General features: G+C 39.8%; 1 protein-coding gene across 3 annotated transcripts in view; it reads left to right on the top strand.

The window, feature by feature from the left end:
- The window catches only part of SEPTIN11 (septin 11), a 127259-nt gene extending 113618 nt beyond the window's left edge, over positions 1 to 13641 (top strand). The window contains exons 7-11 of one of the 3 annotated variants that reach the window (XR_005010632.1): positions 1010 to 1178; positions 3677 to 3809; positions 4733 to 4920; positions 8683 to 11088; positions 12802 to 13641. Coding sequence is in view for 2 of the 3 variants with exons in the window: in XM_036762600.1 (XP_036618495.1) it covers positions 1010 to 1178; positions 3677 to 3809; positions 4733 to 4920; positions 12802 to 12817 (506 nt within the window). In the remaining variant the exon portion in view is untranslated. Of the gene's footprint in view, positions 1 to 1009; positions 1179 to 3676; positions 3810 to 4732; positions 4921 to 8682; positions 12398 to 12801 lie in introns of those variants that run through there. The other 2 variants (XM_036762600.1, XM_036762599.1) reach the window with 2 other exon arrangements.
- Positions 13642 to 22061: the final 8420 nt, after the last annotated feature.

Here is a 22061-nt window from a genome sequence, read left to right as displayed (position 1 = left end):
ACACGGGGATAAAGAGAAGCATAAAAAGGTTAAAAAAAAAAAGAACAACCAACTTATTGGGAAAGACTTATCAGGATAAATCATATGTATTTTAATGTGGTAGAGGAAGGATGATATAATCATCTGGGAACCATAATGTCAGCAAGGGGTCATGTGGGGAGTCAATTAGCATAGAGGACCTGCAAATGATTTTTGTTGTGTTGTGATGATTTTGAAAAAAAGGAAAGAACATGGGTAAGAGTGAAGGGTGGTGATACACCAGAGAAGAAAACAGGAGGAACTAGAACTTATTATCACATATAATTGGAGAATACAAGTAGAAGTCCATATAAATGAGGAAGGAATTGGAGCAGGTGTCATTTGAACCTCACTTTGAACTGAGATCAACCATGACTCTAGAGGACCAATGATTTAGAATGCTGCTCACCTCCTGACATAGAGGTAATGGACTATACACGCAGAGTAAGACATGCATTTTTGGGACACGGCCAGTATGAGGGTTTGTTTTGTTTGATAATGCTTATTTGTTGCAAGGATTTTCTTTTTCATGGGGTAAGAGAAAGGTAAGTGAGGGAACAATGGAAGACGCTTGTTAGTTGAAATAACAAAACTTAATTAAAAAAGAAAAAGAGTGCCCCTATGCAATTCCTCTTTTCATAAAGCCCAACTTGGTCATATGATGTTCCACTTTCTTCTCACTGTAAATGACTGTTTTGGTAGAGGGAATATGGAAAGGCTACATGGTTGCAGAGTATCTCCCACAATTATTCGAATGCCTCACATGACCTCTTCTTTTCTTTGATCCACTTAAAAAAGAGTTTTTGGGTAAGAGAAAATCAAATGTCATTTTGAAACACTGAAGTAAGAGTCTTCAGATGGCCTTAATTTATCAATGTTTTTTGTTTTGTTTTGTTCAGTAATAGAGTAACATTCCCCAGTTCTAGCTGTGTGATTTTGGGGTTTTAAGTGAAAACACTGCTAACTGTTCTTTGGTTTTCATAACTTACAGTTGAGAATGAAAACCACTGTGACTTTGTAAAGCTCCGAGAGATGCTGATCCGAGTAAACATGGAGGATTTGAGAGAACAAACTCATACCCGCCACTATGAACTGTACCGACGTTGTAAGCTGGAAGAAATGGGATTCAAAGACACAGATCCTGATAGCAAACCCTTCAGGTATCATGGTTATTAGCAGACTCTTGGGAAACATTCCCAGCCAGTGGTTAGGAACAACACTTTAGTGCATTTTTAAAATCTTGATATATTGAGAATTTCTGGTGTTGGGGATGTGGGAGTGGAAGGCTATCTGGGTAGGGAAAAGTCTTCAAAGGTACTTCACAGGTTTGTCACATACTGATAAAAGTTGGGGAAACACTCTTAGCATGAACTCTGTACCAATAGGCTTTGTCATTCTCACATAGGATTGGGCGATGGACCACACATCCTGTATTTGCTCATGGAAGCTCTATTTCCACATGCAGCAGTTTATGGTTCTTTCTAGTTGTGTTGAAGAGGGGTACTTTGACACCTCTAATTATTATAGTTTTATTGTCTTATTTCTCCCTATCAATAGCTTTTCCTTTAAATATAGATGCAATACCGTTGGTGCATACGTCTCTTGATAAGGATTCATTACATATGGTGCCTTTAAACTTAACATAGTTTCTCTGTTTCCCTGTTTTCATCAAGTTTATTTTTACTGTTGCCTTATCTAGGAGAATTGCTACCCCAAATTTTTGGAGTTCCCTTGAGGCGTAGTAGATTTTGATCCAGCGTCTTATTTGAACTCTGTGTTAATCTTTCTGTTTCAAGTATGTTTCTTAAAAACAACATATTGTTGGATTCTTCTTTCTGTTCTTTTCTGTTTTCTGTGTGACTTTATCCCATTCAGTTTCATAGTTCTGACTGCTAAATTGCATATTTCTACTCTCCTCTTATGTATTTCCATTTCATTTTTCCCTTCTCTTACAAAGAAGAAGATGGTGAAATTGGAGTGTATATTTGATAAATCTTCTTCCATTTCACTGCTTTTCCCTCTCACTTTGCCCATTCCCTGACCACAGGTTCTTAGCCTTCCTTTTTTCCTTATTATTATTTTCTTCTTCATGATCTACCCTGTGGAATTATAGTTTGTTTGTTTATGACTAATCACTCCCTGAATCTACCTCCTTTCTAAACCCCCACTTTCCTCTCACGGTTTTCTTATCTGTTATATTTGTTCACCAAACTGTGTGTGTGTGTGTGTGTGTGTGTGTTGAAATCACCTATTTCTGATTTAAATGAAAATGAGGCTTATGTGACTTCCTCCTTTCCTTGCACTGGAGGAAGAACTTAGTGCAGGTAAAAGGAAAAAAAATACTCACCAATATAGAAGAGAGTGAAAAAGGCAAACGACGTGATGGTTCCCTGAAGTATTGTAGAATTAGTGTGATCTGCATTGTTGGGGTAGGGTTGAAGTGGATGTTAATGAGAAAGCACACAGTAGGGTTTAGAGTCCAGGGGTTGGGATTCAGAATCACAAGGATGAAGAGTTAGAAGGGATGGCAGTCCAGACAGTGGATGCCTTTTCTAAAGGCAGATGAGCAGAATATTCTCCATTTGGTTTTGCTTCATGATTTCCCAGTATTCTCTTAGTAGGTATGGTGCTCTGAGCTCCAGAAGAAGTGCATATGCCCTCAAGACTAGCTCTGCCTTTCATCACCATGCTCCCTCCCCAGCACCATTTCTTCCTTTGCTCAGTCTTAGGAAGAGATAGTCCTTCTGTCCAAGGCCCACCCCCCAACCCCTTCTACATGCACCCTTGATGCCATCCCTTACCCCCTTCTTCAGCAAATTGCTCCCATCCTCATTCTCTCTCTAATTTTCAATCTCTCCCTGTCTATTGTTTTTTTCTCGATACCTTTCCTTCTTCTAGATTTTGCACAGACATCTGCCCTTCTGTTTTTGCAATTAATTGGATCACAGGGATAAGGTTAAGGATTGAACCTGTGATTACACTGATATACAGAACACCCAGATGAGAAAGCTCCCTACTAATGCATTTGTGCACTTTCCTGGCAACTTATAGTCTTAGAGAGTTTCCTAAAACAATGAGAGGTTAAGTGACTTGCCCAGGGTCACAGCTAGCATTTGTCAGAGACAATACTTGTACTCAGGTCTTTCTGTTTCCAAGGACAGCTTTCTCTATACTTACTTTATCATAGCAGATTCTAAGGCTTCCTGTTTTATCTAACATAATTTAGATTATATTCTCTTTGATGAGATTTGGGAAACACCGTTCTTTTTTTTTTTTTTTTGGTGAGGCAATTGGGGTTAAGTGACTTGCCCAGGGTCACACAGCTAGTAAGTGTGAAGTATCTGCTCTGAGGCCAGATTTGAACTCAAGCCCTCCTGACTTCTGGGCCAGTACTCTACCCACTGGGACACCTAGCTGCCCCTAACACTGTTCTTGCTGGGGAGACCGAAGGCATCCTAATATTCTTAGCAGCTCATTTACAGATTGCCTCTTTGTATAGTTTTTTCCTGTGGCTGGCTCATCTCATATACCTGGGGCTGGTCCATACAGGTTTAACCTTCACATTCTCACCTCATCCCCCAAAGTTCTGCAAGCAGAGGCCCTATAGCTCCCTATGCACCAACCATCATGTTGTCTTTGTTTTCTTGTCTTTTAACAGTCTCCAGGAGACGTATGAAGCAAAGAGAAACGAATTCTTGGGAGAACTTCAGAAGAAAGAGGAAGAAATGAGACAAATGTTTGTCATGAGGGTGAAAGAAAAAGAAGCTGAGCTTAAAGAGGCGGAAAAAGATGTGAGTAATCAGTCCTAATTCTTTTTTTTTGTAATGATCCTCTCATGGTACCATGTCTTGGCACAGTTCTTCATATTTTCCCAAAGATTTTTGCAGGCACTTGAGCCTTAGGACAACTGTGAGAGGGTGTAGGACAGGCATTATGGTCCCATTTGACAGATAAACTTATTGAAGCCCTGGGTAGTGAAATGAAATCATCCAAGGTGATTGCCACACCTGGCAAATTTTTAGCATCATGGTTAGGGAAAAGAGCACAGCTCTCCTGACTCCTCTTCCATTATCCCCAGTCTATTCCTCTCCTAATGCAGCCCAGAAACTGCACTAACCTTTTTGGCTCTCACATCATACTGCTGACTCTCAGGTGGAGCTTGTGGTCCATTACAATCCCTAGATCCTTTTCAGAAGAAACATTGTCTACCTGTGCCTCCCAAATTTCTATTTGTAAAGTTGATTTTTTTTTTGTGCCCAAGTACCAGACTTTATTCTTACTGAATTTCATCTTATTAGATTCAGCCCAATACTGTGCCTGTCAAGATCCTTTTGAATCCTGTGTCTTCCGGTGTATCACTGATCTCTACCTTGTGTGATGTGCAAATTTGATGAGCGTGCCAACTATGCCTTCATCTAAGGCACTGACAATAATTTGAAATAGTATAGGACCAAATAAGATTTAAGAAAAAAAAATATTTAATTCCCAAAGGGACCCAGATAAACAAGGATGCTCTTTAACCTCTCATATAAATAAATTTAATAAATATACGAAAACCAGACCTTTAGTAAATGTAAGAACCAAGCTTGACTCAGATCAGAGAAAAGCATTGGTATGGTCAATGGGTATGTTTATCTTTGAAAACAAAGTAGTGTTTGCAGCAGCTAGCACTCATTCCCCCAACCCGTTGCTGTCTCTCCCATTTCTTGTCCAGCTTCATGAAAAGTTTGACCTTCTAAAGCGGACACACCAGGAAGAGAAAAAGAAAGTGGAAGACAAAAAGAAGGAGCTTGAGGAGGAGGTCAGCAACTTCCAGAAGAAGAAAGCGGCCGCTCAGCTCTTACAGTCGCAGGCTCAGCAGGCTGGGGCCCAACAAACCAAGAAAGACAAAGACAAGAAAAAGTAAGCAGGGTCACCCCTACAGCCTCACGGGGCTAATCCAGTCTCCTTTCTTTTGCATGTCTGTACTTGCCTTTTGTCTTATTTTCAGACTGGAAACTGGTGTTTTGGCCAGTCTGCCTAAAGAAGGTACTTTCTCTCCAGAACAGGGAAGACAAATAGAGGCTTTGACATTTTTTTAGGGTACATAAAATTAATTTATGAAATCTGTGCTCTGCCACAGAAACTTCCGCATCAACTTTCTGATTCTCTGGAATGACGTTCAATGTTCTGTCTTTAACAACAAAAAATATCTGATGACTGTCTTTATAATGGACGTTCTAAAAATTATGATTGCTAGTATCATTCTCTTATTCTGATTCATGCTGTTCTCGATAAGCTAATCACTGCAGATATTACTGCCAGTTAGAGATGTTGGGAAGAATTTTCAGAGGAGCTACTTTGTTCTCTCAATTCAAGACAACATGTTGCTCTATTTTCAAAACTAGATAAAAATGTAATATGGCTTTAATTTGCTAAAGGGGCCTAATTCTGCTCTTGGGTTGTTGGATACCTTTTGAGGACCATAACAAGTATGAAGGAATTGGCCCATATCCAAGTGGCAATTTGGGTCTTCCCTGAAAACCTGTTAGGATTGGAAGCAACTAACTGAATAATCTTGGATGAAGACCAAGTTAAGAAATCCAGTATTTTTGATTGAAAGTGGACACTGCAGTGGTCATGGCAAATGCCAGGAGACTTGATGAGCCATAGCTAATGAAAATAATTACGTGTGCTACCTTACTTTGTCAGTAAGTAAGTGTGCCGTGCCCGGTAGGTCCTTTTTGTGAAATGAGAACTGGTACCGAGCTTCAGTTCTGCTGGTCCACATCCCCAGCACAGAACCGTGCTTTTGAGAGAACCTCTGTGCAGCTTTTTAGCCCATAACTAGAGAATTTTTTTAAAAGGCCAAGACTCGATAAGGGAAAGCACTGCCCTCTTACTGACAGTTCAAAGGGGGCAGAGTCTCTTTCAGTTACACCAGCAGCAGGGAGATGAGTAACAACAGCAATGCTGAGCTTACTTAACACTGAGTAGTTTTAGACTTTGCTAGCCTGTCCTCCCTGCTTTGTCTGTGGCTAAAAACACCAATGTGCAGCTACAGCACACCACAACGGATGAACCCAGTGCAATGGAATGACTATTCATTTTCAAGACTGTACATTAAAACTGACTTTGTATTTCCATGCTCTGAGCCAACAGAAATGGTACAGAGAGAACAAGGGAGAGATGGAAAGATAGTCAGGATATCTAAGACACTGTGGAAGAAGGCGGTGGCAGTGGCTGTAGTGCGCGTAAGTGCGTGTGTGCGTGTGTGTGTGCGTGCGTGCGTGCATATGTGCGTGTGTGTATGTGTATTTATGGGGGCATGACAATGTACCAGAGCTCTGCTGAACAGAATAGTCCAAAGGACCTAATGTTTGTAGTGCCAGAGCCATCTCAGGAGTGAAAACACAGCAAATTTTAATCCACTCCAAGGAAACTCATTGCTTTTTAGTGTAAGAGCTGGGCATCTGATTCGCATTAGATAGATAATGGAGATGGCTTCCAGTTGAAAATTATACAGCTCTTTCAATGAGATAAATACCTTGGGTGTTCCAGCCTAACCTATGAGAAAGGCCACGTATGTTTACTGATGTGTGCATGTGTGTTGGAGAGCAAATGGAGAGAGGCAGCTACTGATGCTAAGAATATCCAAATTTGAGGTTGGGTTTTTTTTGTTTGTTTGTTTTGCCCCTGAAGCACTAAGTGCATAAAGAGATGTGTTTTAAATATGAATTTAAAACAAAGAATATGAATTGAATATGTGTTTTAAATATGAGTTTAGATACAAAGACCAGCAGTGTGAAAAGAGCTTTTTCATTTTCATATGTACTTTGGTGTGCCTTTAAGCAATAAAAATTCCGAAAGCTGAACAGTATTTTGCCTCCATTTAAAAAAAAAAACCATCCCGGAGCAAACTTTACAGTATATGGAAAACTGTTCTTAACCTATGTGCACAATGCATCATTAGGGGAGTTTCTTCCCCACCCATTGGCCCTAACAATTTAGAATGCTTTTTTTTAATGATTATGTAAAGTACATAATATAGTATTCTTTTCCCCTCTCCCACTTGTAGGTTCTAATTTAGAATTCGTAAAATTGAATTAACTAATTTAGCTTACAGTATATGTTGTTTTTGCACCTATCAATAGACAAGCATGTTCCTATGCAATGGCTTCCAGGTTCACACTGGCCTCCGTGTGCTTAATATCTTTTCCATTTCGAAAAAGTGACCGCCAGCAGAGACCTGAGCCATAAGAAAACAGAATAAAAACCAGACCTAGAGCATGATCAGTTCAACTTAGCACTTTCTAAATGCTTCAAAACCCAGCTGATTCTAGAGTGCCCACTCTTGCCAGGGACTAGTTAGCTTTGCTTTAAATAACGCACCAAAAAGAAAATGATTTTTTTTTCTGTAGACTGTGCTCCATGTTATAGCCTGTCTTGGTTTTTCTAAAAGTTTTTAATTTTGTTTTTCTACTCTAATGAAATGCTCCCTTTTTGTGTAGGTAAGGCTTTTTTTTTTACTTCTTATCTGTAACTGTAGTGGCATGACAACTTAACATTCTGTTAGATTATTGCAAAAGTAGAACTAATCTGGGCACTGCCATTAGCTGGATCCCACACCATCCCCAGGCACAGACTCCCATTTCTGTTTGCCACTGAGCTGCCAGTGACAAGCACTATATACACACGGGGTCATGGAACAGAGATCTCTCTGTTCCTTTATGGATCAGCAAGATTATAGCCATCAGTGGGCATTAGCTGATTAGCATGGATCCCAGAATCAGGTTTTTAAATCTGTCTCTTGAAACCTAGTCTCATGGTGATATTTGAGGACCACACTCTACAACAGCCTGCAATTCACCTTTGTAAAAATAATTGTTAAAATTCCTTGCCAAGGAATAAGGACGCATGCTTTGACCTGTCTTTAAAAAAAAAAGGAACCTTTCCCAATGTACATTTTTAAGTTTTGCATTGCTTCATACTTAAACGTGGATGAAAGCTTTTGGCATTGCTGTAGCTGTAACACAACCAGTGATCATCTTTTTTTCCCTTTCCCTGGGGGAAAAAAAGGATATGTATATGTGTGTGTATGTGTGTGCGCGTGTGAGTATGTATGTGTGTGTGTTCGCAATAGATTAACAGCATGCTTTTCCCTCGTCTGTTCCCGTCTGTTTTTCTCATCCTTAAATCTACAGTATTAGGCCTTTCCTACAAGTAATGCTGCCATCTTAAGACAGTTATTATGCCTTTGTCCTTTGACTTTTTGGTGGGCCTTGAAAGTGTTGCTTATGTGGGGTGCACAGTTGTTACTATCAACAATTCCTTTTAGAATAGATCAGGGGTCCTCTTGCAGTCATCTGAGAAAAGGTTGAGCAGTAGAATCCTTCCACTGAAATTTGCAGTAAATTCAGCGAGTCATTTGTGAAGTCAAAGCTTCATGCAAGTGAAAACTAACCATGTGTTTCTTAATTCACTTTTTTTTTGAATTTTGCTTTTGCCTGTCACATAGAATAGACTACTCAAATTTTGACCATTTTAATTTCTGTCAAATCCATCATTGTTGCATGAGCAGCCACCATCGCTCCGACGCTGGTGTTCGCGCTCCTAACTTTCTTTTTTTTCCCCTTTTGGTTTTATTATTATTTCTAACTTTTTTGTTTTGTTTTTAACTTGCAGTGCAAGCTTCACATAAAGCCTGGCAAGCCAAGGATGTTCCCGCATTCACCTGCTTTTGCAGTAACGTGTCCCTGCCATCTGTGTTCTTTTTTTCTTTTATCCGCCCTCGCCCCCTTCCCCCCTTCCCCCAAGCACCAATAACTCTTTTAACTCATTTCACTGGAGGTGGGTGGTGGGAGAAGGTAGAAAAAGGAAATGATGGTAACTGCTATGTTCACCTGGATTTCGTCTCTGGAAAGTAAATGGTTTGCTTTTTATGTCAATTCAGAACAGTCACAGTTGAGCACGCCTCTTACTTGTATGTTGCTTTGGAATGAATGGGAAAGTAGTATACATTAAGTGCCATTGTGTCTGACATGGAAACTGTTCTCACCGCCTCACCAGCTGAACTAAAACCGGAATGACCATGACTTGTACCCATGACTGCCCGATGCCCACGTCCACTCTGACTCTTCTCGTTCCACACCCTCCTCCCAAATCCAGCAGCTTTTTGCTGAGACATGATGGGTAAACAAAGCATGATTTGGATTGAATTTTTCATTTAGTACAGGCTTCTTGTCAGCCTCCCCAGAGCGTCAGACTGCTTCATTTCACTGTTTTAAAAATGAAGCTGGATTCATGATTCAGTAATGTAGGAAGAGCTCAGGGAGGATTATTCCCAAGGGCTCTGAGCATATAACTCTCCATCACCAGCATACCCTAGTTTTTCAGGGAAATTACAAATAGCTGATCATATGCCATCTTTCAGTGAAAGAACACACAAGATAAAGATTTTCCCCATCCTTTCAGCTTAACATAATGAACCTCTTCTCTAGTATTTGAATTTGTTTTCCATGGGAAAATCAACATTATCTCATACTGGAAGAAAAACCATAATGTCTTGTGGTACTGGATCTATCTACAAAACTTCAAAAAAAATTGTTTTCAGCAGCCACTTCAGTATTATTCCAGATAAAACACTCTAGGATTAACTATTTAGCCTTTGGGCTTCCATATTTCAGTGGACCTTGTGACCTACACATTAGAAAAAGCCAACTTGAATCAAGAAATGAAAACTCAACTCTCTTCCCAACTAGCTTCCCTGCCCTGTTCTCCATTTGTACCACTTGGCTGTCAAGAGACAAACAGAGCAGATGCTTCTTGGAACCCAATTGGCTTCAGGAATTCCCCTTGCCCTCTCCATCACTGCAGTCACTCACACAAAGCATTTCTATCTCTTAAGACCATAGATGTGGTGCCAAAGGTGCCAAGCAGGGGAATCAGAGAGAACGTAAATAAGTCAGTAGTCTTCCAGAATCTTTAAACATACTCTTCTGTCCTAATTGATATAAAATACAAATTTAACTACTTAAGATCTTTACTGTACTTTTAGACATCCCTCCCACCCCCTGCCTCCTCTGGAAATAATATGAAATAGCTTCCCATGTTGATCCTCCTAACTTTCTGGGGCTGGGACATGCCAGCTTTCCCTTTGCTCCTAGCTAAGTTGTCTCATTTCTCACTTTTTACATTTAACATATTTCTCTTTGGAACTGAGACCTTCCACCTCTTCTTGTCTTTCCTCCTAGTGCCTTGCCAGGATAGAATGGGTAGTTTGTTTTTTTTCTTTTAACTGCCTCTCCAGGCTCTAAAGCAAAGGACTTTTGTTTAGCCTCCCCTCTCTTCCTCCCACCAACCACTTTTCATAGAACTTATTAGGGCAGGAAGAATTTCCAGGAAGTGATTTGGGGCCACAGAGGTAAAGCTTTCCCGGGAAACCATTTTGAAGCTCAAAAATACACTAAAACTGTGAGCTTCCAGTCTAGGAGAAGCAGCAGTAATGGACCTAAGACAGGTTTAACCCGATCCCCAGGAGGGTGTTTCTGCAGTTCTAATATGAACTAAGCCATGGAGCAGCTGAATTCTAGGAATTTTTCTTGGCATGATGAAACCAGTTTCCTAACCATAGGCTGCATTTCTCATGCGTTATACTAAAAGTCAAGAACTCAACCGCTTGCGTGACGTGTTTGCACCAGCTGCTTTGTGTGTCCGCGTCTTTGAAAATAGCCCTTTTTGCGCCTCAGTATAGGAATCAAAATTTTTTAATTGCTTCCTCGTATCACTAAGGCCTTTTTCAGGTAGTTTAGCAGTGAAAAGGCCTCCAACCATAGCCATTTTGACTTTTTGGCCCAAAGCCATGACCAGATTGCTTTAACAGCCTCATTAGATTTTTGGTTTTTTTAGAGATACTTTAATGCTGCCACTAATGTCATTTTTACTGCCATCCCTCCCCTGGCCCTCTTGAGCTTGTTACTGCTGCTCTTCTCTTTTCTTTCTGTATTTATGCCTTTTTTCACAGTAGTCCTTGGCTCTGCACGGAATAAATGATACCCTCAAATCTAATTGGATGTACTTTCACCTCTGCATGTAAGTATGGGAACAAGAAGCCTCTTTGACATCTTGGCCTTTAAAAACATTAATGAGTGGGACAGATGGGAATGGGGGTTGGGGACCTGTTTCATCCTGTTAACTTGAGCAGCACCAGAAAGATAGCCATCATCATTGTCTCACAGTAGCCTCATGAACTTAGATTCCCCCTGAAATCAATGTGGAAGTCTTCATTGGCTTGTCACATGGTGAGACCATACAGGGAGCATTATCTGACACCACAAAGGGCTTTAGGTGGTACAACAGCTTCGATTGACTAGTGTCTTTAGTGCGAAGCATTACTGTGCCCTTTCGTTGGATCGCTAGAGTTTTGGCAGCTGGCAGTGACCACCTTTTTGCCTCTGGATCAAGATTTTGCTCCCTCTAGGACTTTGAGGGTCAAGAACTTAGTACCAAGTGCTATATAGGGTGTCACAGCAAGTGATTAGGAGAGTCACTCAATGTGTTTTTGCAATCCAAATTCTTTATATACATTTGTAAAAACTGCAGAATGTGATGCATGGACCAAGGGGGATCTAGAACTACCTTTTTATTTTAGGGGTGCAAGTTACCTGTTTTTCTCCTTTCCCTGCTTTGTAACCTCACAAGCTGATGACATTTGCTTAACCTCATCACCTTCAACCCCCATCAATAATAGGTTTGGTTCCTTCACTTCCTCTCCTTCCCATCCACCCCCACGAAATGTTTTACAGACTGTTCAGTCAGGTTTTTCTACTGTTACTCAAGCCCACTTGTCTCTGTGTGGTCCTACCAATCCTGTCCATTCAAGTCACTTCATCATCTGAAATAGTTAACATTTCCTAATCTAAGAATCATGGTTCCATTGGCAGGCCACCTGTGAGATGATTTGTCCCACTAGTGGGACTGGCATCTCCAAAGCCTAGCATATGAGATAATATGAAGGGAAATTTTTTTTCTAATGAACTGCAAATAAAGCTGTGAAGAGCAGTAGAACTGTTTCCGAATTTTTAAAAATATGCTGATATGCCTTAAACTGTAGCAGTAGCCTTTTGCCACTTTGCTGTTTAAAAAAAGTCAATGTTTTCCCAAACCTTGTGTAACCTCCGTTCAGTGTTGATACATTATTGTAGACATGTACACTGCATGTTAAACACTTGTAAATTTAAAAAAAAAAACTAAAGTTATTGTATTGATGTCAAACATTTCATTTTTGAAGTACTGATCACTTTGCAATTTTGTTAGGTAGGGGGATAGCGAAAAGGTAACCTATGCATATATCTATAGTGCCAAGATGAAGGGGGGGAAATATATTTTTACCCAAACGGTGTGTTTTGTGTGCCCTCTGTGACTTCTTTATGTAGTGTTGTATATCAGAGTTGGAAAATGAGGCGTGGGAATAATTTCTCATCCTTTCTTTGTCTGGCTCATCTATTGTGACTATTTGGGCTCCATCAACTTCTCCAGAATGTTGGCTTCCATGGTGTCGTGTACCTTGCACACCATCTCTGCTGCCCCTCTCCTGGTTCCCATCCCCTGCTCCCTGTGCTGACCACGCCCGGCAGCCCTTTTTCATGGCCACAGCATCCTCTTCCTCCCTGGTCCCTGACACTGCTAACTGAACCACACTCTAGCCGTGCTTGATGAAAATCCCTTTAATTGACATTCATTCCTTCGCAGCTTAAAAAGTAGAGAAGCGTTTGAATCTGAACCTCTCTTTTTTCTCTTCTGTAGCTTCTTCTTTATGTAATCATCATGTTGACAAGCCCTACTCTCTCCTAATGGACAGTAGCGCATTAGAAGAGCAGGAGTTGTATGTACACACCTGTTGGGGAAGAGTTACCTCATTTCCACCATCGCCTTTCCTTTTATACTGTGGGTCAAATATCGCACCGCTGTGTCTATTTGTCAGTCTGCTTGCACACCGATTAGTGTGTACAGTGTGTACTCAACTAAATTTTCACCTCCAAAACAAAAATTAAAGAAAAAAAGTCAAGTGGAATACAACGTAGGCCAAGAACCACGGTATCACACTGAAATCCTCGTTAAACTGTAAAATGTATAGTGTTGTTACTCTGAGAACAAGAGGCTTATAGACTGGGGGCAGTGTGTACCCCAACAAGACACGGCCGCAGACTGCTATTAACACCCCTAATTCTCATTCTAGACCTGAGAGCAATCATAACCAGGACTCTCAGCAATCAGGTGCTTAAATCTGGGAAGCTTTTTTCTTTTGTTAGTTTTGGGGGTGGCTTGTTTGGTTTGGGGGTTTTTAAAATTGATAAAATATTGCATGAACAGAGATGCCTACCATTTTCTATATGAAGTATTGTACTGACAAAATTTTATTTTTCCTCTAACGTTCTAAGAGAGTGAAATGGGCATCTTTCTTGTACATTCAAGACCCATTGATTGCTGTGTTTGATTTAGAGTATTTTTATGGTACTTGGAACCCTGTAACAGGTCATTTGGGTGTTTTTTCCCTTTAATTTCAAGTAAGCCACATGTGATTTCACAAACATGTTGTTTAATATGTAGGTCTGATATCAAAAGTATACCTATCTTTACGTTCAACTAGGAGGTGGTTTACTAAGAATGAGTGCCAAAAGTTTTTAAGATGGGTGTTATACCCTTTCCTTATTCTGCCAGATATCACAGAGCCTTTATGTGTTATCAGATCATTGACCTTAGCCTATTTTTAATTATGGCTTTCAAGATATAAGAGAAATGAGGTCCAAACACAGTAAATGCCTGGGATTACAATAGCTAGTAAATTGCAAACCTATTGCCATCTTGCCAGCGAGTCCATTCTTCCTTCTGGTTCCAGAAGAATAATCACCCAAGATCCCACATCAGGCAAAGCTCTCTTCCCCACCCCCACCCCCTCAGCCCCCATCTTGAACTTAATGAGTAGGCCTCTCTCACTTCCATGCTCTTACAAGGTGGATTACATTTCTGCTTCTGTGTGATTCAGTTCACCTTTCGATGAAAAAGTCACAGCACAGTTGTCTAACACTTTGTTTCCTTTCTTTGGGACTCTTCACTCTGGTTTCTTTGAGGGCACTTAAGTGACCTGGATTCTATAAGAACATTCCAAAGTTTCTTCATGCTAAGTCTGTAAGGGTGAACAAACCTATTGCAGGATACCAAAGTGCAGAATGGATAGTTTTATTTAAATATCTATACACACATCTCAACCATAACAAACTATCCCCTCAAATTCAAGTGACTTCTAACAATACTTTTGTGATAGACCAGATTTGTGCCCTGGTCGCTGTATGAAAATTCCCATTTTTAAGTGTTGGTAGTCAACTCAAAGCTTTCATCCTCACACCAAGCTAAGTTCTTCACTCATCTGTTCATCCATCTCATGATTTCTTTATGCATTGCCTCATTCCCACTTTACTGTCAGCCTCCCACTATCTTTAGCAGCATGAGAACGAATGGAGGCTAGAGTCCTTTCACTTAGTCACTCAGGAGTAGCCCCAAGCTAAATCCTAATATGAAGGAAGAAGAGTATTATGCACCTACCTTCCTTTGCCTCAAGCAGGTGAACATTTCATTTTCAAGTTGCTTCTATACCTCAGACACCACCTAAGTCCCTGAATGGCTACTCAGAGCAATTAAATGAATATACTAAAAAAAGGTCATCTTCATATACCTGGCATTTTTCACAAATAATATGTTCATATGAGCTAGAAAATTCCTTGTCATCACAAGGGCACAAACTCCATTTGTCTATAATAATCTACTCTTCAGATCAAAGTCTCCTACATGGAATATGATAGTTGGCTGGAAGAGGAATTTGTTGGTTGAGGCCAGAGCCTAACAGCTCCAGTTCATGAAGTGACAAATCTGTACATATGTGAAATAGCATACTCTCCAAGACACTTTGGCTAGCCTAGCTTCATTTTAAGGTTCACAACAAGTTCCCTTGTTTCAAAACCTCCACAGGAAGTGTGACTGTCCAAGAAGATTTGTTTTCAAAGCATTTACCAAACTCCTTTCTATTATTCAATTATCATGCATACATAATTCATTCCTATTGCTGACTTTACATTTACACTACCACCTTTCATGACCACGAGAAGCTCCATGCAGTACTACATAATACCAATGATATTTATTATTGCTCAGCTGAAACTGGCATAAACACAATAGGTTGTACTGGCAAGTAGACTACAGTGCATTGTTGGGGGAAAAACCTTATAGGTATCTAAACATGAGATGCTCAAGTTATGTAAACTGTTGAACACCCAGCATATAATCATAATTCATTTTTTTTTGCTAATTATTAACCAAAATGTAAAGATGGACTGCTCTTGGACTGACATGGCACACAAAAATAATCTCTTCCTTTGGACACAGAATTAAAGTAGCTAAGAATACATCACAATTATCTCTCTGCCACATTTGACTAAAAGGGTATTTTTTTAAAGTCTCATCAATCTGACATCCACGAAAAAATTATATTGGGTTCTCTCAATTATTTCTTTATGTATCTCATGTTGTTGGCTCACTATCGGCAGAACTGTTGAGTATTTTAAAAATTAATTGTGAAGTAAGTTTAAATAATGTCCTAACTGAAACTTTAATTTCCATCATATGCTCATCTGGTCTAATGTCAACTCTTTCCAACTGGATTGGCGGTCATGCCTTATTCTTAAGACTTTTTGACTTGCATGAACTTTTAGTCAAGCAATAGTGGTGGGAACTACCATCTTTACTGGAGAATCCCATATGTTAAATTATTAGCATGATGTTCAAAAGTTGGCAAAATGTGGGAAGGAAGAAGTCTCTCCCAGATAACAGTGGATCTCTTTTTTTCCTTCTTTCATTTACATCATTGTCTAACGAGGAGGGCAGCTAGGTGGCCCAGTGGATAGAGTGCCAGGCCTCTAAACCTCTCCAGTATCTTTGCCAAGAAAACCCCAAATGGTGTCACATAGTTGGACACGACTGAAACAAATGAAAAACAAAAAACTGATGAGAAGTGGTCAACTCTTGATTCTCTCATGGAGTATCCTTTGATATAAAAGCAAAGCTAACTCAACTTGGAACAAATTCTGTTTCCATAGTTGGTGGTAGCATTCAATAACATTGAGGTTTTTGATCCACTCTATCATTTTCCTTTCCCAAATTAGGCATCTATTCAGAATTATCCTCACCCTAGAAGGCAAGAGGGAAGTTACTGCAGATTGGACTATCCTATCCTTTGCCCTCTGTTGTAGATAGCCACTGCAAGTGGTAAAAATGTAACAGTAAGAGAAAACGAACACGTGATGGCTAGGTTAATTCAACTATACAGAAAACAGGCTTGCAGGGTTCTCTCCCTTTTTCCTCCACCCTCCCCTCCCCACCATTTTGGTTTTTAGACATCCAAGGCTTCCACTGGAATCTGCCAATGGAAAAATCTAGGAGAATCTTACATAAAAAGTCCTCACTCTTCCCTACCTCTTAAACACAGGAAATGCTCCTTATCCTTTTATGTGCCAGGAAATGCCAAGTAAGACAAGCCTCCTGGGAGATGAGAAACTATTATGTAAGGAAACAAGATCTGCTTCTAGAAAATTAGGTTCCTAAAGAAATTGATGGAACACCAGTGCAGGGAACTTGAGGCTTATGCGGAATGCTTTGCTCTTCCCTTAAAGCAGCCCCCTTTACACACACACCTACCCCCACCCCCACCCCTTTCAGCCATCTAAGTGCTTCCCCACTAATTTCACATTATTCATTCAAGCATCCCTTCTGAGCCTCGAGCAGTCTGGCCTTTATCCTACTCTGCTAGGGGACTTCAATTTTAAGGGTCAGGAGTTAGGGACAGCCTCCTAGACACATTTGTTAATTTCCATCTGGGGGGGGGGCATGGGGAGGAATGAAGTATTTTGTTTTCCACTGTCATTATAAATAAGGAGAATAGCAACATTAAAGATGATCATTTTTGATCAAATGGTGTTCTTATCCTCCCTTTCTTGTAAGATGATGGGAAACAAACAAAAAATCATGTATCCCCCTTCCACAACATATTCCAGTAAGTTGTCCCCTAATCTTTACTAGCTTGTTTTGTTTAGAAGAGGATGGAAGGGGAAGGAGAAAGGGTGTTCCAGAAATAACTCTTACACTGGGATTTCTCTGGCATGCGCACACGTGACCAAATCATAAACATTCTGCCCAGAGTTATACATCACAACAAAAGGGACTATATTAGAGGGCCAAATAAAGGCTTCAGCGGAGGAGAAGTACTGAAGTTAATGTTACACATCTCCCTGTATTCATGGGCATTGCTTTATCCTTTGTCTGAGGTCACTTCAAAATAAAATAAGGGTTACTTTGTTGGACTACACAATGGTACATTTCTACATAAAAGTATCCAAATTCTTATTTGTATAGCTCTGGTTTTCTTTGGTTTGGAGCTCTGCACTAAAAAGGTCAAGTAGCCATTACTTGCAACTGTTTGAATGCGCTAATACGGTTTCTGGCTATTGGTATGCATACCATAGGCTTCCTGAACCTTGGAGTGCAAATGACACTGGGATCCCATTGCCTTTGCATTGATAACACTGCCCGAGACAGAAGGAAGCACTGAACACAGAGCTAAGAAAACAAACAAATGGGCATGCACTTTTAGTTTTAACAGTGCTTCTGTAAACTCCCAAAGTTTAAAAAAAAAAATCCAAGAGAGCTGACCAATGTATCTGCAACCAGAGATAGGTTCAGAATTGCTCCATCTTATTTCCCTCAAGTTATTTCAAAAACTAACCCAGCTAAAATTGTATTTGACAAGTCTCTGCTTTACCGTATTTAATCAAGAACACATCAGACCTAAACTTGAGGAGCTTAAATCTAAGGAGACAATTCATAGGCCAGAAACATACACAGTATACAACAGCCACAGGAGAAACACAAAAGTGGTGAAAATGTGAAATGTTAAAACCGAATTTGTGACTTAAGCAATGTTGAAGCCAGTAAGTATTGAAGGAATGATTTGACAATGAAAGTGGGCTGAGAGGTGAGGTACTATAAGACATACAGAAGAGTAGGAAAAGAAGTGTGAAGCCTAGTGCCTAACATGGATGACATACAGGGTCCTCTTTTCACATAAAATGGAATGATCTAGCAATTCCACCAAAAAGGGGAGATGACAACCTAGGATTTAATAAGACTCAGTCAAAACAGCTGGATGCTTTTTTTGTCAGTAGGAAAAAACGATTCTAAGTTAAAGCATTACTTGTGAGTGACCCATCATATGAAAGAAGAGATTGGTTCTTGGAGGATTCCTCAGCTCTTTGCCCGAACCCAAGAACAGTTCTAGAATATATTCCTCCCTTCTGATCTACCTCTTGATTCCATGTCCTGTTAATGTTCTAGCCATCTTTCCTTGAGACAGTCACAGCACCCAGGGTTTAGGACATCTAGGTGTGCAAGAGCTTAACCTAGCTTCCTTCCTGAGCAGGGCAGGTTGGCTTTGGGCAGAATGCCTCTTTGGATGATATCAGTTAAGACCTTATTGACTTGCCTGCTCAGTCAACTATTTAAATAGAAACTTGTCAGTCACCAAACTGAACTAGAATGCTAGGTTTTAGGGAACCAATAAACTTATTTTCTATGCCATCAACCAAAAAAACTTCCAGTTCTAGGTCTAAAGCGGATGGCTGTCGTCCATTCACTGAGAGAAGTTCTAGGTGGACAAGGAGAAAGCACACAGCTCTGACTTCTAGCTTCCTTAACCACTAAAGGCCAGAGGCTGAAACATGAGAGCTAGAGTTCGAGGGCTGCTTTTCTAAGTTGCATTCGTCAGCATTACAAGAAATTTTCTGTCTTGCACTGACTATTCAGAGGCGATACTTCCAATTTTGAGTGTAGTCTGGAAATCACTAGATAAAAGGTGAGCTATTATTACATCTATCCATTTCTTGACCATCTCCTTTTCAAAGAAACTTGTAAGGTACCTCTTACTTTGAGGATTACTGAAAAACAAAGAACCTGGACCAAACCAAAGGACTTTCCACTGTCATTGGCATACTCCAAGATAGAAAGAACTTTTCTTAAAAGATTCTTTCGATGATAAGTCCAAAATTCTTTCACACCATCACAATAGAGAAGAGCTTTTTTTTTTCCTCTGGTGAGAAGAGACTAGATCTCAGTACACTGTGTTAATTATTTCTTCCACAAGGAGGAGCTAGAATTTTAATTCTAATTCAGTTACTCAAATTTATCTCTGGTTTACACAGAACTTAAAAAATGAAAACAATGGTTTGGATCATATTGCCAAGATATCACATAGAAGATACCAAACAAATTATGGCTCATTTCAGTTTAAAACTTCATAGTTCACGTGAAGAAAATTGTTAATGAAAGAATGTAGATGTTTGGAGAAAATTTTTGAACCTATGGTTAAGCAATACTTTTGAAAATTTGGATGAGCCTAGGAATAATAGAGGGGGGGGTGACTACCTTGCCTGGATACTGAAGTTTGCTAATTATAACCTTTGTTTAGGTGTGACTAGATGTCTGTATTTGTGAATGAAATTTGGGTAATATTTCCAGTTGCCAGCATTAAGTTGAAAGGTGAGCCAGTATACCTTAGCTTTAAAATATGTATAACATCTGACCCAAGGTTGAATGCCCAAAAGATAGGAAGTGGAATCCTCAAGGATGCTACACAAGCACACAAGTTAGCATATGGAAAACCCAAAACCATAAACACAAGGGAAGTCATTTGCTATTCAATAAAACCTTGTCAAAATTGAATAGTAGGTTGGTCAAAAGGAAAACAAAAAAGTGATTTAGAGTCATATTTCACACCATAAATCACAATAAATTCCAAATGAATTATTAAAAGAAATTTTAGAATAGAATGCTCTGTACAGAAAGGAATTTTTAGCTGTTCAACAATTATATTGTTTTGCACGATTAAAAGCAATGCATTAAGAATTAAAAGAAAAAGACTGTGGAAAAAAATTGCTATTTTCTGATAGAAGCCAAATATACATAATTTTTAAGGAAGTGATGTAAATTTCTAACACTTAAGATCCATCCCGATAGTCCAAGGCTATGAAAAGGAGTAGGGAAATGTATGAATGAAGCAGAAGGCAGAAATCTTATAAATATATATATATATATATATATATATATATATATATATATATGTATACACATGTATAGATAAATATATATAAATCTAGAGAAGTATATTTTTTAAAAAAAATCTTATTTCCCCCACATTATTAAAAATTATGTACTTTATCTTTCTTAATAATTTAAGTTTCACATTTAAAAATAAAAAAATGGATTAACCTAATAAAAGGTAGGGTGGGGGGAAACTTCACAATGAAAAAAATTTCCAAAGTCAGTTTTCAAAGTGAGTTGTCCTGTTCCTTCCTACATACACCAACCACCAAACCATTTTGGGGCAAGAGGGAGAAGAGGAGGAACAGAAGAACTGAAAAGAGGTTAACAAAAATTAATTTCAATGCTGGTATAAATAGCTTCAATGAGAACTTTAAAAATTTAATATTATCTGGTGCTAAAAATGGCAACAGATAATTAAAAATTAAGTATATCCAATAGATCTAATAAAGAGTATCCTTTTAAAATCAGAATAACTTTAAATTAGCTATTGCCTTATTTCTGCTACTTTCTGAAAATAGTATTATTTGCAAGAAAGAAGTAAAACAAAACACATTGTTAAAAAAATAGAAGACAAAAACAAGCATAATTCACAAAGACAGCATTAGAAAAAGCATCTACACAAGACTACTTTAAGAAACCTATACCAGATACATTTAATTTTCATATGAATAATATGCATCCCTGCACAAATGTGACCAGAATTATGAGCCACCCTCATACCAAAGGCAGTTGAAGGCGTTCCATGGGGTCCCATGTCCCTTAAGACTAGGAAGGAAAGAGAAGTTTTGCTGAAGAGCTAATATGCCTCTGACCTCTGTGTTTGCCCTCCCCACCATTTTTCCAGGATATTCAGCAATGTGGTTTATGACAGGAAAGAAAGGACCAAGCCCTAGCTGCAACTCCACACATTTTCCACAGAAAACAATAGGATGGGAACAGGGAGGCAGGATAGTATGGAGCCATGAACACAGGCACTGGTATCAGGAGGAATGGGGGTTCAGATCTCACCTCAAACATTCCCTAGCTGTGTGACCACCAGTCAGTTCACCTCTGAGCCTCAGTTTCCTCATCTGCAAAATGTAAACAATGATACCTGTAGTACTTACCTCACAGGATTATGTAGAAGACCAAATGAGATACTCTGAAAATATCAAAGTGCTGTGGTCATTACTACACAATTAATACCATAGTTACACTAGAGGCTTACTAGGATTTTATGGAATCCTGGAAAACTAACCGCCATTTACAATCTTGTTTCTACATGAAAATGCATTCTGGGTTACAGACATGAGGTTTATTCACAGCCCAATTTAAGGGACTTCCTTAGGCATGGAATGCAAGGAGTGCCAAGGGAGTTGGGGAGTGCTTCCTGAGCCATCACCAGCAAGCACTGCCCCCTCCCAGCGACCACAAGACCTCCCACAGAAGGAGGAAAGAGACAAGATTGCGTCTTGGGAGACATGCTCACAAGGATGAGATCAGACCCACTGAAGACTTAGAGCTGGACTTCTCCCAAGGCAGAGGATAAAATACAAGACCCTCCCGTGCTGCTTTCTGGCCTTCTGTCATAGGACACCGTGTCAAGCCAGGTAACTGGCTGATCCTGCACCCACGCCCCCATCCATGCAGGCGTACTGAGCTTGCAATGCCCATCCTCAGATGCTACACCCGCCTTCAGGGTTCAGCCCCTGCGGGGAGCCTCCTGGTAGCATCCTGGCTTCTTCCAACATTCCTAGGACAGATCTCCCTTTGCCTCATTCACTCCTTGGAGGGGCAATGTGAGGTGGTGGCAAAAGTACTCAACTAGGAGAGACCAGCTTTGACACAAGGCTCTTTAGCCTCAGCCTCCCGTAAAATGGAGC

This window comes from Trichosurus vulpecula, chromosome 6, assembly GCF_011100635.1.
Source record: "Trichosurus vulpecula isolate mTriVul1 chromosome 6, mTriVul1.pri, whole genome shotgun sequence".
In the NCBI taxonomy this organism is placed as follows: domain Eukaryota; kingdom Metazoa; phylum Chordata; class Mammalia; order Diprotodontia; family Phalangeridae; genus Trichosurus; species Trichosurus vulpecula.
This window is presented reverse-complemented; position numbering and strand designations above follow the sequence as displayed.